We start from the raw sequence: 11,128 nt of genomic DNA, 5'->3' as shown, positions 1-11,128 counted from the left end.
CAATCGCAAATTCAAGTGGAGGTCAAAGTTAGATTTTACAAACTTTAGAATTTCAATTCGGGAAGATCCGTACGTTGGATTCCCGATCTGTAAGTTCCTAATGTCCACAAATATTACATATTATCATGTATTAACGTTTGGTGCTGATCTAACGGTCGGATCGTCCATTCATATAATAACCAAGTGGCGGCCAACTATGCGGTCCACTACGAAACTATATTAAAACATCAAGATTTCACTAAACGGATGTCAATTATGGAATCAGGGCATCAAATTAGCCTAGGATGGTCAAGTGGGGTCTTGGCCCATGCGGCGGCTGGCCGCCCCTACTCATTGGAAAATTCAACTATTTCCTAAATTTACCAAATTTCACATAAATGTAGATCTCGATGAATGGAGCAAGTTTCATACATGTGGCCAAGCCAAATTTGGCCGGGAAAAGTCCCAATTTCCCTCGAACTCGCCGGAAGCCCTAGAAATGGGTGGCTTCAATCCATCACCTTTGGTGCTCCACTGCCTCTATAGTTGTTTGGGTTTTGTTCCCTGCCTTAAGAGAAGTAGTTTGATGGTGATGGTCGACTGTACTACCTTCAAAAATGGCAGAATTTAGCCGTACACTCCAAGAACTCGCCCGTGAGTTCATCACAAATTCAAGGCCAATTTAACTCGGTTTTTGATGAAATTGGAAAAGGAATGGGTGCTAGGTTAATTCCAGGTGGTGTGTGGCTTCTAATCACTAGAGAAATCACCTGAAAAGGCGTCGGAAATCATGGCTACAGCTGGGTCGGGCCACGGGTCAAAGGATGACCCGGTTTGGCTTGGTTGTCCCTCCTCCAGTTCATCTCCTTTTCTCCCATCTCCTTTCTCTCCTTCCTTCTTTCTCCATTGGTCACTCTCATTCTCTCTCCTCTCCCGATTCAACTAACCTCTCTCTTTCTCTCTCTCTTTTCCTCATGTTCTCTCTTTTTCCGATTGGCCTCCCACTTCCTCCTTTATTTTTTTATTGGGCAGCCCCCAATCCTTTTTTTTTATTTTAATCCCAGCCATCCATCTCTTTCCTTTCTCCATCACAGCCATCCGCATGGCGCTTCCAGATTTTCTAGAGCATTCCAGACTATGATCAAATGACCATTTCGCCCATAACTTCGTTCGTTAATAACTCCTTCGTTATAACTCCAAATTACGTTCCATTTGCACGTACGTGTTCGTATCGTCGAGTACTTCGAGAATACAGTAAAATAGTAGTTTGTACATGTCACGAAGAGACGGCCAATAAAAGTCAACAATCTCACATTTAGGCATTTTCGTCAATTCACTCATTTAAAATTAATAAAATCGTAAAGTTATGGATAGATTTTCACAAAAAGAGTCTTTGCATTAAAAAAAAATCTTATTATTAATAGAGAAAAAATTTTAAAATTATAATAATAATTTAAAGAATACAGAGTTTTGAACTCGAGACGCATAACGTATAAAAACTTAACATCCAATTCAAAATTTTCGGGGTCTTTTGATATGGGTCCAAAGTAACTAAAAATTAAATATATTTCAAAAGTCAAAAGTCATTAAAATTAGACCTATTTCAAAAAATAATCTATAAAATTGGAGCTATTTCAAATTTTCCCTTTAATCTACTAAGATATTGTAGTACTCGCCAAAATAATTATGCAATGTTAGACACCGTCAATTCAGTCCTTCTGCCCAAAACTAAATACAGTCAAACTTCAACACGGTAAACCATTTTCCTAATATCAAATTAAACATCCTTAATTTCAACATTAGTAGCCTAATTATTTCCAATTCAACGACTGGAAAAATAGAGTAAAAATTTCAACGGCTGCGATTGATTTAATCAAACTGGGTGTCGCTGGTTGGCCCATCGTACTGTTTCGAAATAAAATCTAACTGCCCCAGAAATATCTGACTGCTGCCCGTAGTCAGTCTTAGTGACTGCCCGAACACTGACTCGATCAGCCCTTCTCCTTCCGGGCAGCTCCAAACTCCAAAGCTCTCTCTCTCCTCCTCCTCTCTCTGGACTCGAAATGCATAAATGTGAAACCTTTATATTCAGTTGACGATGGAGGCCACCACCTTCTGCCTTCAGGTGAAGGTGGCTCAAAGATATAGCTGAATGAAGTGCTCCCATTGACTCCATTAATTGAGTTTAAGAGAGAGAAACTAGAGAGAGAGAGAGATGGGTCAGGGGTTGAGTTGCAGAGAGAGTGACCAACATGGGCTGTTCAGAGCCGTACAATTTGGGGAGCTGGATACTGTTGAAGAGGTGTTAGAGAGAGACCCGACTCTCCTACGCCACTCCACCGTCTATGACCGCCACTCCGCTCTTCATATCGCCGCCGCTAACGGCCAGATCAAGGTGGTTTCTTCGTATTGACTCCTTTGATTCATTGGGATTTCAGAAAATCAATGATTTTTTGGAGTTCTTCTAGATTTTTGGCAAATGGGTTTTTTGATTCTTGGTGGTTAATCGTTTTTTTTTTTTTTTTTTTTGGTTGGGAAATCTTTATGCGGTTTAGATGTTTGATTTATGATCTTGTTTCTCCGTTTTTGCTTTGATTCGCAGATTCTTTCTATGCTGTTAGAACGATCTGTAAATCCAGATGCGTTAAATCGTCACAAGCAGGTAATTTTAATTACTTTTGGCTCCGAATGTGAAAATTTTGGAACTTTGATATTTTTTGTTTTGTTTTGTTCTGTTTTTCTTGTTCTAATTGTCTTATGGTTTTGTTGATTGGAAATGATTCAGACTCCATTGATGCTGGCTGCAATGCATGGCAAGATCTCCTGCGTGCAAAAGCTTCTTGAAGCAGGTGCAAATGTATGTGTAAAATCCCAACTTTTTGTTTTTGTCTCTGATTTGCAAAATTTTGTTCGTATTTCTAAATATTAACTATGAAATCATGGTGGGATATTAATCAGGTATTGATGTTTGATTCCCTCAACGGAAGAACTTGCTTGCATTATGCCGCTTACTATGGCCATTCCGGTTGCCTTCAAGCTATTGTTTCTGCTGCTCGTTCGAGTCCTGTTTCTGTTTCCTGGTTGGTCTCCTTTTACTCTCCACACTGATTCGGTCCCCTCTTTGATTACTCTGGCTATTTGCTTATCGATAACATGAGTTTGTTGGATTGGATTTCAGGGGATTTGCCCGATTTGTGAATATTAGAGACGGTAAAGGAGCAACACCGTTGCATTTGGCAGCACGTCGAAGTAGGCCTGAATGTGTAGATATTCTGTTAGACAACGGGGCTCTTGTGTCTGCTTCAACTGGTAGATATGGGTAAGAATTGTGCTGAAATTAAGAATTGTGCTGAAATTCTTAATCCCGATTAATCAGCGGTGTTAGTTCTGTTCTGTACATTGATGAATTTCTTTTTACAGCTTCCCTGGGAGCACCGCACTTCATTTGGCGGCTAGTGGGGGATCTCTGGATTGCATACGGGGATTGTTGGCATGGGGTGCAGATCGTGTTCAAAGAGATTCATCGGGGTATAATTTCATTCCTTTCTAAAATTGAGTAATACTTTCATTTCTTAATTTATATACAAGACTAAATTCTTGAGCTATGTTTTACGTTGTCTCATGGTCTAATCATTTTGTTTCACCTTTAAATTGCTCGACTCTTTTCTTGATTAGTACCATCTGAATGGATGATCATGTCCCTTAATGTGATTTTTGAAACTCCATTTGAGCTTATATCTTATGTGCTTTTATATATGCAGGAGAATACCATATATAGTTGCTTTGAAACACAAACACGGAGCTTGTGCGGCCATGCTAAATCCTTCATCAGCTGAGCCTCTTGTGTGGCCAGCACCTTTAAAGTTTATTAATGAGCTTAATCAGGAAGCAAAAGCTCTACTAGAACAGGCCTTAATGGAGGCAAACAGGGAAAGGGAAAGGAACATCTTGAAAGGAACTGCTTACTCTCTTCCATCTCCGTTGCATTCTGATACAGGGATGGATGACAATATATCTGTGGTAATTTCCCACCCTCTCTTTCTTCATATTCAAGTATGTCTATTAAATAAAGTAGGAGCTTATGGTGGGTTTCGCCCACTTTCTCAATGCTACTCAATAACCAAAAAGAGTTTGATTGAAATCTAACCACCCAATGAAATATCTTTTCTTCTTAATTGTCTACGACATTACATGAGTGAGGTCTATTATTCTAATTTTGGATTGACAAGTTGCTGTCTTGTCCTTTAATTTAGTGTTTCTGAAAGACGGAATCAATGAACTTGGTTGCTTAGACAGAAATTTTTTAAATGTTGTGAATTACCTTGCTCTTTTCTTTTTTTTTCGGCAGAAGAATTATCTTGTTCTTTAAAATCAGAAGCTGTGTTTCTGATCAAAAATCAGAAGTCATGAGCTTTATTTTCCATACAGTGAGCTGGACCATGAGTCCCATGACAGTTTTCTGAATCCTAACATTAGGAACACTGTACTATTTTGTCTTTGCTTCATTTGTTTTCCTTGGCTACGGTCCCCTTTCGAAGCATTAAATTTTGATCTTGCTGCTGAATTAGATCTTTACTAGTGTAGGATGCACCTCATTTTTTCCTACAGTTTTCGGATTTAGTAGGTCAAGGAGACATTTTCAGCGGTCGTGAATTATAGAGACATTTATCATATTGTTTAATGCACGGGGACCAAAGTATTAATTCAGACGTTTTATTGCAGGAAAGCGATTTAGATCAATGCTGCATATGCTTTGAGCAGGTGTGTACAATTGAAGTCCAGAATTGCGGTCACCAAATGTGTGCACAATGCACTCTAGCTCTCTGCTGCCACAAGAAGCCAAATCCAACTACATTATGCCTTACGCCACCAGTTTGCCCATTCTGCCGAAGCCCAATTGCCCATTTGGTAGTTGCAAAGATCAAAAGTTGTGATGATGATGATCATGACACCGAAGATAACAATTCCTCCAAACTAAGAAAGGCAAGGAGGTCCCGAAACTTCAGCGAGGGCAGCAGCAGCTTCAAGAGCTTATCGGCACTTGGTTCTTTTGGGAAGATGGGTGGCCGTGGCTCAGGAAGGATTATTGCCGGGAATGAATGGGTTGACAAGCCTTGACGCTTGTCGGATTCGTTGCTTTCGTGCAAGTGCAAGAGAGAAGAATCCAAGGAGCTGCTGTGTACAGATAAAAGTCCATGTGTTATGTAGTTTTGGAAAACAAGCAAAGGGAGTTGCAGGCAATTTGGGTTAGGGTTAGATGTGTTGTGGTCCTCTTAAATTTGTTTACTTGAGGTTCAAGGAACTTATTAGTTGGTGGTTTGAGAGTCTGTTAGATATCTGAATTGGGGAAGGAAAGAAAAAAAAAAAGAGGAGGAAATTATTTTTCTAAGTTGAAAATTCAAAATTCTTGAATGGCTGGTTGGAAAGAGTCAAAGGGTATGTTGCCAAACACTGCTCTTTCCTTGCGGAAATGTAATATTATTTTATTTTCATTTTTGGGGTGGCAAGATTGAATTATTTTTCTGTAGTTTGTGCATAGAAATGGGATTGTAGTGCAAAAAATACAAATAAATAAAAGTCATTTTCTTTTTATACAATCACTGTTTGAAATTTCTTTGATAAGATATTTTCATCGATGTTTCTTACACATCGGTAAATATTAGAAAAGTTTTTATATTTTGTTCTAATCTGACAATCCTTAAAGTTTTATTTTAAATTTCTACGTTTTTACTAAATTTTATCATTTCCTCAAAAGCAAATCAATATCCATGTATCCATAGATATTTTTACAAATTTACATATTGAAATTTTCACCGATATCAATATTTTAAATACTATTTACAACATTACATTTTGAACTATTTTAATTTATTAAAAATAAGATTTAACCTCAAATGCAAAAGACTTAAATTAGATTTTATTAGAAATACGCGGTTTTAACTGACTGACTTAACTCGCGTCGGTCAACAAATAAAGAAAAAGTGATTGGGAGATTGAATTTCATGTGATTGTGTCTATATTTGATCATATGACTCCAAAATCTAATTTATGAAATTGGACAAGTCAGCTAGATCGCTAACAGAGACAGTTGGATGGGTCAACAGTGAAACATTACCTGCCAAGATGTTGACTAAGAGAAAGACGTTCGGCCTGTGACTATGTGAAAAGACAAGAAATAAGCAGGCCCACTTAAACTATGTGGGCCCTGGATTTCAGTTGGCCCAGCCTTTTGCTTGATATGATTAATTTGGAAATCTACCAAATATCGGATGGATGTGGGCCCGTTCGGCTGGTTTTTTTTATCCATTTTATTTCTGTCAGCAAATGATGTTCATTAAAATTACGCATGTATGGACTTTTGGACAGTGTAAGAGTTAAGAGTTTTTTCGGTATGATAGGTACAAAGAGTAATACATTACGTGTTATTATATAAATTGTGGGATATGTGTATTAAAAAGTTGATAACTTAAAAAATAAAATTTCTCACCACTTCTATAAAAACACATGGTGTACCACCCGTATTCCTATCACAATGAAAAATTTCTTGTAAGAATTGGTTTAGGATTGCTTAAATTTTTTTGAAAGCAGCTTTTAAAAAAGTTGGGGCCTTAATTGTGTTTGGCAGATAAAGAATTTTTTTTTTTTTTTTAAAATTATGAGTCAAAAACAGCAGAAAGCAGAAGAAGCAGGTCTGCACATGCTTCTCAAAAAAAAAAAAAAAAAACGTTTTTCATTTAAGGCACATGAACAACACCAATGAAACTTTCATATTGACAAGCCTACCACCATTTCTTTTTTTTCTTTTTTTTTCTTTTTTTTTTTGGCTAAAAGCACTTTTAGCGCTATATTTTTTACCAGACACTTACTTCTTCTTTTTCACAGCTATTTATTTTCAAACCATAGCTGAAGCAGTTTTGAAAAAAAAAAAAACACAGCAACTCCAAACTAGCCATAAGTCTCATCTGATGGAAACATTGCTACTGACTTGCTTGCTACTTCATAGGTTCCACTTCTCCTTGCAAACAAGTTTGTAAGTATAACGGAATTCACTTTTGTTATAATACGTGAATTTATTTATTAATACATTTTAAGTTCACAACATTATCAAACATTTCGTTCTATATTTCAACATTTTGTGTATATGTTTCATTACATTATTGGGTGTAGATCAAGACGAATCTTTATATTTAGGGAACTTTGCTCTCGATACTGTTCATTTTTAACGAAAAATCACATTTTTACACTAAAAAGTCAATCATGGTACTATTCACTTTACCCTTTATTTTGTCCCTATCTTTAAAACTCAAAGTTTTCAAGTATTTTTTTTTTATTAATTTTCCTTTTTATTTAGGCCTTAATGTCTTTAAATGCCGCAGGCTCCAAACTTATTGTTGGTTTGGACTTTGTGTGTATACTTGTCGTTACGTTATTGGGCTTAGAATGTGTGTTGCCACAATTTTTTTAAACAAAAGATATTATCTACACTAAAGAAGAGGGGGTGGGTTTAGCCTCACAATGGGCTAGCAATAATGTAATTTAAATTCGCATTCGGTAAGAATTGAACCTAAGACCTTTCACTTACAAGTGAAGAGGAATACTATTAGACTGTAGTATTAAGTGGCATGTTGCAACAATTAGTTAAGCATTAGACACTGAATCGAAGAAATAATAAATTTTTCGAAATACTAATAAGAAATTTCTTGTAAGTTCTAGGAAAAATCCTATTTGGGGTTAAATTTAGGAAATGTTGAATAGTAGTAGACACAAATTTTCTTGTTCCCCTAGATATTTCCTAGCCATTTCAGTCAATTGGTAGGACATAGTACCTTAGGATACCATCACATTTCGGCCCCATAAGTCTTTGTAATCATACTTTTAGAACATAAATTGAAATGATGAACATTTGCTTTTGTAACTTACTTATCATTAAATGAGATTAATCAATCCAAAACACTAGCCAACTGGCGTGAAAAATAGCTTAATTTGCTCCATAAAGGTGAGACAGATACACATTTCATGCATTTTCTTCTCCATACTAAAAAAAATGTTTGTGATTGTTCCCGAAGAAATGAAATAAAAGATACGGTGAAGCTAGGGTAGTTACCGTACAAGGTATATCCAACGATTGATGCATAGGCAACATGATAGATCGATATGAGCACCCAATAATAGAACTTGGTTGTTGCCGATACTTTCTTCTCGGTTCCTTCTTCTCCTTCTTCCATAATTCGAGCTCGGATGCAATGGAATTGTCAATTGACCTCTTTATTTCTTCAAATAACATGAAATTCTGAATGAGACCCCGAAAAACGAAAGCAAAAGAAACTGAGACATTCGCATAATGCTAGGTCAATGAGAGAGTTGTCAACACATGCATGAAAACAGCATTGATTTTCTTTGGTCGACATGATCTGAACCAAACCGTGGACTAGATTGGGGAGGAGCAACTTGACCATCAACAAAGAGTGAGTTATTTGATTCTCTAGCTGGCTGATGATGCTCAGCTAGGGCAAGCTCGTCGTCTGGTCCGTAAATTGGAGGGTTTGTTCTGTAGTTTTCATTGGCCGCTTGTCTCTCAGCCGCAAGAAAGTGGCCGAGAGATGGCGGATGATTGCGCACGTTCTCATCATCTGTACTGTCTTTGGAGCATAAAGAGAGAAAACAGAGTCTGAATTTGGTGTTGTTGTTGTTGTTGTTCGTCTTCCTGTCCTTGCTGGCCTGATGATCGGTTTTTCTTCCTCTTAGAGATCTTCTTGAGAGCTCTAGGATGTTATTGATTCCTATAAGGCTCCCGAGCGTAATGCTCCTATCATGGAAAAAAGACCCTGTGGACTGCAGCCAACCAAGCACATTCTGAATTAACAATCATAGAAAATGTACAAAAACACTTAACACTGTCGAAGATTATGGAAAACACGATTACAGATCGCAGACCTCCTTCAAATATTTTCTTCATATTTCATATTAAGATCAGGCAACAGCAAGTTACCAACACATGATGTCAGTTAGCAACACATATTGTTAATTAGTAACAGTAACAAATGTAAAATTAGGTCCACAGTGTCAGTATCATCTACAAAACTACAGTGAAAGCGTAGGAACCTCTAAATTTCGAGTCCAAAATTTTTCACAACCCGAAGTATATACCAATCACTTCTAAACCAAATACATACACATATAATATACAGACAGATACACACATGTCATATGTATGACTAGAAAATTCCAACAAAGCCCATCGAAGACAAAACTAGTCTGTAATATATCACTGACCTCTGTGTCCAGATCTGATGAGGAATCTGTGGAGGAAGTTGGAGAACCAGTGAGTAAAGTGTTAAAAGAAACCGACCCAGAAAATTCATGGTTTGAAGCAGCCAGCCCAACTCTCACATGCAATGGCTGCAGTCCCAGTGGCCACCCTTCCTGCCATCCACCAGTCATATCATCCCAATATTATCAATTATTCATAAGCCTCCAACAAATAATGACAAAAAATTAACATGACTGAACAATGTGGCAAGAAAAAAGTAGACCCACAAACCCAGAAAATTATAGGAAAAAAACAAGAAATAAATCAGACCCACCATAGAAATCTAGAGAGAGAGAAATGAGAGGTGGGTTTTGAGCTCAGAGGGGAAAATCCAAGGAGGAAGAGAGAGAGGAGACAAAGGAGTACCTGCTGTTGTTGCTGAGCCATTTGTCTGCAAAGGCCAAAGGAACTGTGTCACCTCCTCAGGTAAATGGAAGTGTCATTTCCTTAAATTTGCATTGCAGCTTTGCTTTTTTCTGAGGTGAATTCTTGTTGGGGTGGTAATATTGGGTAACCCTATATAGAGGTCAGTTCTATGTACAGAAGATTAAGAACAACACCTGGAATGTAGAGAGAGAGAGAGAGAGAGAGAGAGAGTGGACTAATCATTTGTGAGCACTATTTGTTTGCTTTTCTTGGGTCCTGACTCCTGTTGAGTGTTTGACTAGAAAGAGGAAACAGAATCATTTCGTACCCAAGAAAAATTAAAAACAAGAGCATAATTCCAAAAATGGTTCAGAAGCTGCCCTCTGGAAATTATACATCGATATCACCCTTCCCCTACAAGTATAGATTTTTATACTATAAACAGTTCCATTACCCAACTCTATCAATTGCTTGTACAAACTTGTAACGCAGGCGCATTATGTAATGCTAAATGCAGTCGCTTACGCTCAATCAGATGAATTTTAACTGTTCATATAGTATGTTGCATATTCATCAACAGTTGAAAATTACACATTTGCTAATGGGCGACAAACCTATAAACAATAACAAAATCTTCTTTAGAGTCTTTGCAAAGAAAACACACGAACACGGCATGGATGAGAATGGTAAACCCAAGCACAACCCATTGAGTTTGAATCTGATATTTTTCACTTACAAATAATAGTAGTTCGTTTTTCAAGATTCAGATTTTTTTATTGTAGCCATGCAAGCTTTCAAAGTTCAGTGTATAATTAGATGAAATAATGCATTGTAGTTGGTCATAAAATAATTTCTCATCATTAAGATTGTAGAGATCAAATAGAGGGTATTAAATTAATTTGGAAAAAGGAAGACACTTTTGTTTTGTTGGATCATTGGATGGCAATATGAAGTAGTCACACTGCCAATGAGTGGTCCTTTTCTTTTGGCCCACAACGCCTTTTGTCGTGAGACTAAGCCCAATATTTTCCCAACAGGGCCCACAACAATATGACCTGGAGGAAGTAAATGACTTCTTGCTTTGCTCCACGGCGCCTTTTTGTTAAAAGTAATTTTTAGCGTATTCACAAAAAACAGTGTTATTTACATATTAATTTTTACTTTTCATATAATTTTGTTAATTTCTTTATTATTGATTTTCTTCAATTCATCTGGTTCAACGACTGAAAATTAATAGGGTGTATGAAAAATAAAAATAAGTGTGTAGAACCCAAAAAATAGTTGCATGGTGTTATTGTTTTACTCAATTATAACATGCATCCTTGATTTCTATTAATATACCATAGAGGTGAAATATATCAAAATTGTCGTCGACTTATCTCATACATGGAATGGTACTACACGTAACTTTTTTTTTCAGTAGTTTTTGTGACATTAACCTATATTTGTTATATCATTAATAGGACCATAATC

General features: G+C 36.9%; 2 protein-coding genes across 2 annotated transcripts; one reads left to right on the top strand and one right to left on the bottom strand.

Moving 5' to 3' along the window:
* The first annotated feature begins 1,924 nt into the window (after nucleotides 1-1,924).
* Nucleotides 1,925-5,576, top strand: LOC137741914 (putative E3 ubiquitin-protein ligase XBAT31). The gene is made up of 8 exons (XM_068481613.2): nucleotides 1,925-2,374; nucleotides 2,582-2,641; nucleotides 2,765-2,836; nucleotides 2,938-3,059; nucleotides 3,158-3,298; nucleotides 3,400-3,507; nucleotides 3,741-3,999; nucleotides 4,702-5,576. Exons 1-8 carry the CDS (start codon nucleotides 2,195-2,197, stop codon nucleotides 5,095-5,097), a joined length of 1,338 nt encoding a protein of 445 aa, XP_068337714.2. The 5' UTR covers nucleotides 1,925-2,194; the 3' UTR covers nucleotides 5,098-5,576.
* A 2,310-nt stretch (nucleotides 5,577-7,886) lies between these two features.
* Nucleotides 7,887-9,873, bottom strand: LOC137741374 (uncharacterized). Its single transcript, XM_068481092.2, has 3 exons — nucleotides 9,656-9,873; nucleotides 9,253-9,402; nucleotides 7,887-8,811 (listed from the first exon to the last, which is right to left on the bottom strand). Exons 1-3 carry the CDS (start codon nucleotides 9,674-9,676, stop codon nucleotides 8,344-8,346), a joined length of 639 nt encoding a protein of 212 aa, XP_068337193.2. The 5' UTR covers nucleotides 9,677-9,873; the 3' UTR covers nucleotides 7,887-8,343.
* Between the last annotated feature and the right edge of the window lie 1,255 nt (nucleotides 9,874-11,128).

The sequence above is a fragment of the Pyrus communis genome, chromosome 11, assembly GCF_041283825.1.
Source record: "Pyrus communis isolate YQ-2024b chromosome 11, ASM4128382v1, whole genome shotgun sequence".
Classification (NCBI taxonomy): Eukaryota; Viridiplantae; Streptophyta; class Magnoliopsida; order Rosales; family Rosaceae; genus Pyrus; species Pyrus communis.
This window is presented reverse-complemented; position numbering and strand designations above follow the sequence as displayed.

What these genes read in the sequence shown, in the direction of transcription:
- LOC137741914 (XM_068481613.2), top strand. Translation starts at nt 2,195, where the DNA reads ATGGGTCAGGGGTTGAGTTGCAGAGAGAGTGACCAACATGGGCTGTTC. An exon ending in TTCTTGAAGCAGGTGCAAAT is followed by an intron (nt 2,837 to 2,937) that starts GTATGTGTAAAA and finishes GATATTAATCAG; the next exon opens with GTATTGATGTTTGATTCCCT. An exon ending in GCTTCAACTGGTAGATATGG is followed by an intron (nt 3,299 to 3,399) that starts GTAAGAATTGTG and finishes TTCTTTTTACAG; the next exon opens with CTTCCCTGGGAGCACCGCAC.
- LOC137741374 (XM_068481092.2), bottom strand. Translation starts at nt 9,676, where the DNA reads ATGGCTCAGCAACAACAGCAG. An exon ending in TGGCTCAGCAACAACAGCAG is followed by an intron (nt 9,403 to 9,655) that starts GTACTCCTTTGT and finishes GGTGGATGGCAG; the next exon opens with GAAGGGTGGCCACTGGGACT. An exon ending in CATCAGATCTGGACACAGAG is followed by an intron (nt 8,812 to 9,252) that starts GTCAGTGATATA and finishes GGTTGGCTGCAG; the next exon opens with TCCACAGGGTCTTTTTTCCA.